At 47.0% G+C, this 3,293-nt stretch overlaps 1 protein-coding gene across 1 annotated transcript; it reads left to right on the top strand.

Annotated features, from left to right (window-relative positions):
• Positions 1–266: 266 nt before the first annotated feature.
• On the top strand, positions 267–3,214 carry LOC121965010 (FH1/FH2 domain-containing protein 3-like; the record flags this gene model as incomplete). Its single annotated transcript, XM_042515174.1, has 5 exons — positions 267–417; positions 1,267–1,436; positions 1,960–2,325; positions 2,413–2,586; positions 3,059–3,214. Coding segments are annotated over exons 1-5 (1,011 nt in total), but the record flags the coding sequence as incomplete, so codon positions are not given.
• Positions 3,215–3,293: the final 79 nt, after the last annotated feature.

Raw genomic sequence — 3,293 nt, 5'->3', positions numbered from 1 at the left:
AAAAATAAAGCAACAAAATAAAATCAAACATCAAAGTTTTTAAAATCAGCTGATTTCTGGTAAAAGACGATCACGACACTCAGGGAGTTTTTTTATTTATTTTTTTTATTTTAAAGTTTCACAACTTTACTGAAAACAGAAGAATCAGAGCAGCTTTTAATTTGAAGGGTGTGTGTGTGTGTGTGTGTGTGTGTGTGTGTGTGTGTGTGTGTGTGTGCGCGCGCGCGCGCGCGTGCGTGTGTGCGTGTGCGTGTGTGTGTGCAGTGCTGTCGATGCAGCGTCAGTGCAGCACTCTGTCCAACGACAGGAAGTTCCTGCTGGACATGCTCTACTCTAAGACGTCCAGCTCGGCGCCGCTGAGCCCGACTGCTGCTGCTCCTCCAGACACCACCGAAGAAGAAGGGACTGCTCAGCCTGGTGAGAACACACACACACACACACACACACACACACACACACACACACACACACAGGTGCGCGTGCACGCCTCACAGCAGTCTGTGAACATGTAAAACACTTGCACGTGTTTCTGAGACACCAAAATATTTTTTTAGGAAAAATATAAAATCAGTTTTTTGCATTTTGCTTCTTTCAGAGTAAAAGTTTCTTTGTTTTGTACGAACGATGATAAAAAATCATGTTACGTTATAAAGTGAAGTGTTTCTTTAACCCTTGAACTCCTGGATCCGCATCAGTCGCCAGCGTTTTAACCTCTAAAACCTCAGAAAAAAATCTGTTTGGATATTATCAAAAAAGTATTTATATTCTGTTGATTATATATTTAAAATTATGTTACAGAAAAAAGAATATGTTCTTTAGGTCTGTTTGTTTTTTACTGTTCTTTTTTGTGCTTATTTTCGTGTAATTTTTTTCAAATTTTTAATTTTTTTTTGCAATTTTTGAGCCATTTCTTGTCAAGTTTGACGGTCGTTATTAGAATAAATCGGTAAAAGTGTTTATTCTGCAGAATAAAATACTGTAATGTTTCATCTGCATGTGTTGGCGAGTTTAATGTTGCAGCTGGTGAAGCTGGAGCTCATTTTAACACTTTAAATACCTCTGCATCTTCTGTAATGAGTCATAAACTCACTGAAGCTGTCAGATAAACGTAGTGGAGTAAAAAGTTCACTTTAAGCTACAGCACTTTAAAACTGTTGAGTACTGCAGTAAATGTCCCTCCCGTCTCTGAGAAACTGTGCGCTCTGTTTGTTGGTTCAGGAAATCCAGGCAGAGTGAGACCTCCTCTGTGTGTTGTCGTCCTCTCAGGTGGAGACGCCGGCGCTCGCGGCCGCGTGTTGGAGCGTCTGTCCAGCTTCACGGCGCGCTCTGCCGAGCCGTGCAGCCCCAGCGAGAGCAGCGCGTGCCGCAGGGCGGAGCTGGAGGGGCTGGAAGGCTCCGCCCAGGCGGCGCTGGCCCGACTCGCAGAGGAGCAACAGGTATGAACAGGAAGTCACTGTGTTTTTATCTGCTGCTTCCTGTTTGTCATCGTGTTTGATGACTTCAGTGACCGCTCGCCAAGACACGCCCCCCTCAGGTACTGCTGCCTGTCAGCCTGTCGGGACGTTTCCAGGATTTTAGGACATTTTTGGGATTTTAGGGCATTTCTAGTATATTAGAATATTTCTACGTTTTTAGGACATTTTCAGGATTTTAGGACATTTCTGCATTTTTAGGAAATTTCTAGGATTGTAGGACATTTTCAGGATTTTAGGACATGATTAGTATTTTAGGAAGTTTCTACATTTTTAGGACATTTCTAGTATTTAAGGACATTTGCATGATTTTAGGACACTGTAGGATGTATTGTAGGATATTTCTTCGTTTTTAGGACATTTCTGGGATTTTAGACGCTTCTCAGATTTTGGGACATTATTAGGGTTTTTCGGGTGCTGGTGGTCGGGTTTAGTGAGCGGTCAGAATCGGTCGATGTATAACAAACATCTGATGTTGCTCCGTCAGAACCGCCACCTCCGTCAGCAGAGCAGCATCGACGTGGAGAGCCACGCCCGCCGCCTGGAGACCACCCAGATGACCCCGCTGGGCCCCGGGGGCCCGGCAGACGCCTGGGACCAGCTGCAGCCGAGCGCCGCAGCCCTGCGCATCAAAGACCTGGACTTCTCCGACCTGCTGGATGAGGAGGACATCGACGTGTTGGACATGGACACCTTCGACTCCTCCTCCTCCGGCGCCTCCTGCTTCTCCGGCGTCCCTCCTCCACCTCCTCCTCCCCCTGGCCTGGGTGCTCCTCCTCCTGCTCCTCCTCCTCCCCCGGGCCTTGGTGCTCCTCCTCCTGCTCCTCCTCCCCCTCCTCCACCAGGAGGTTCAGCCCCTCCTCCACCTCCCGGTGCTCCTCCACCTCCTCCTCCTCCTCCTCCCCCGGGTTACGCGGCGGCGGCGGCGGCGTTCTCTCAGAAGAAGAAGAAGACGGTGAAGCTGTTCTGGAAGGAGCTGAAACAGGCCGACGGGCCGCACAAGTGTCGCTTCGGCCGGGGGACGGTGTGGGCGTCTCTGGACAAGGTGGCGGTGGACACGTCCAGACTCGAGCACCTGTTTGAGTCCAAAGCTAAGGAGCTGCCCGTCGCCAAGGTAACCAGGCCTGCCGCAGCTGGGAGGAACAGGTGCATTGTGGGAAATTCTAAGTGCAGCACGTTTTCAACACGAAAGATTAAATCCAGCAGAGAGCGCCGACGAGTTTTAACTCTGCGCCGAATAAATGTTTGTTAAAAAATAATATTCCTGTGAAATAAGTTAAATATTTAATTATTATCATTACTTGTTTTTTTAGATGTTTTTTTTTAAATAATTTTCCAAAGCTGCTAATTTCTTGCAATTTGCAGAACAGTTTTTTGTTGTTTTCAAAAGAAAGCAAACTAATTTTCTCGCTTTTTTAAGGTTGAAATGCTCGTGAACGCAGCACAAGCACAGTGATGATCTGGGTTTCAAAGGGTTAAAAACAGCTGCTGCGTTCACAGACTTTTATTCTTATTGACATAATGAGATCTTCTGTTTATTCCATCAGAGTCATTTAAAGGGTTAATAACATGATGTCTCTGAGCAGAAAGGACCGGAGACCAAGAAGTCCGAGATTCTGGTTCTGGACCCAAAGAGGAGCAACGCCATCAACATCGGGATGACCGTCCTGCCCGCCGTCCACGTCATCAAGACCGCCATCCTCAACTTTGACGAGTTCGCCATCAGCAAGGAGGGCATCGAGGTACTGAGCACTTCCTGTCAGCAGAGGGCGCCATTTCCTGACAGTAGAATCAGTGTACATCCATGTAGATAATAATAAT

Source organism: Plectropomus leopardus, unplaced genomic scaffold (assembly GCF_008729295.1).
Source record: "Plectropomus leopardus isolate mb unplaced genomic scaffold, YSFRI_Pleo_2.0 unplaced_scaffold18197, whole genome shotgun sequence".
NCBI lineage: Eukaryota > Metazoa > Chordata > Actinopteri > Perciformes > Serranidae > Plectropomus > Plectropomus leopardus.
Note: the sequence above shows the minus strand (reverse complement) of the source record. Positions and strands in the feature narration are given on the sequence as shown.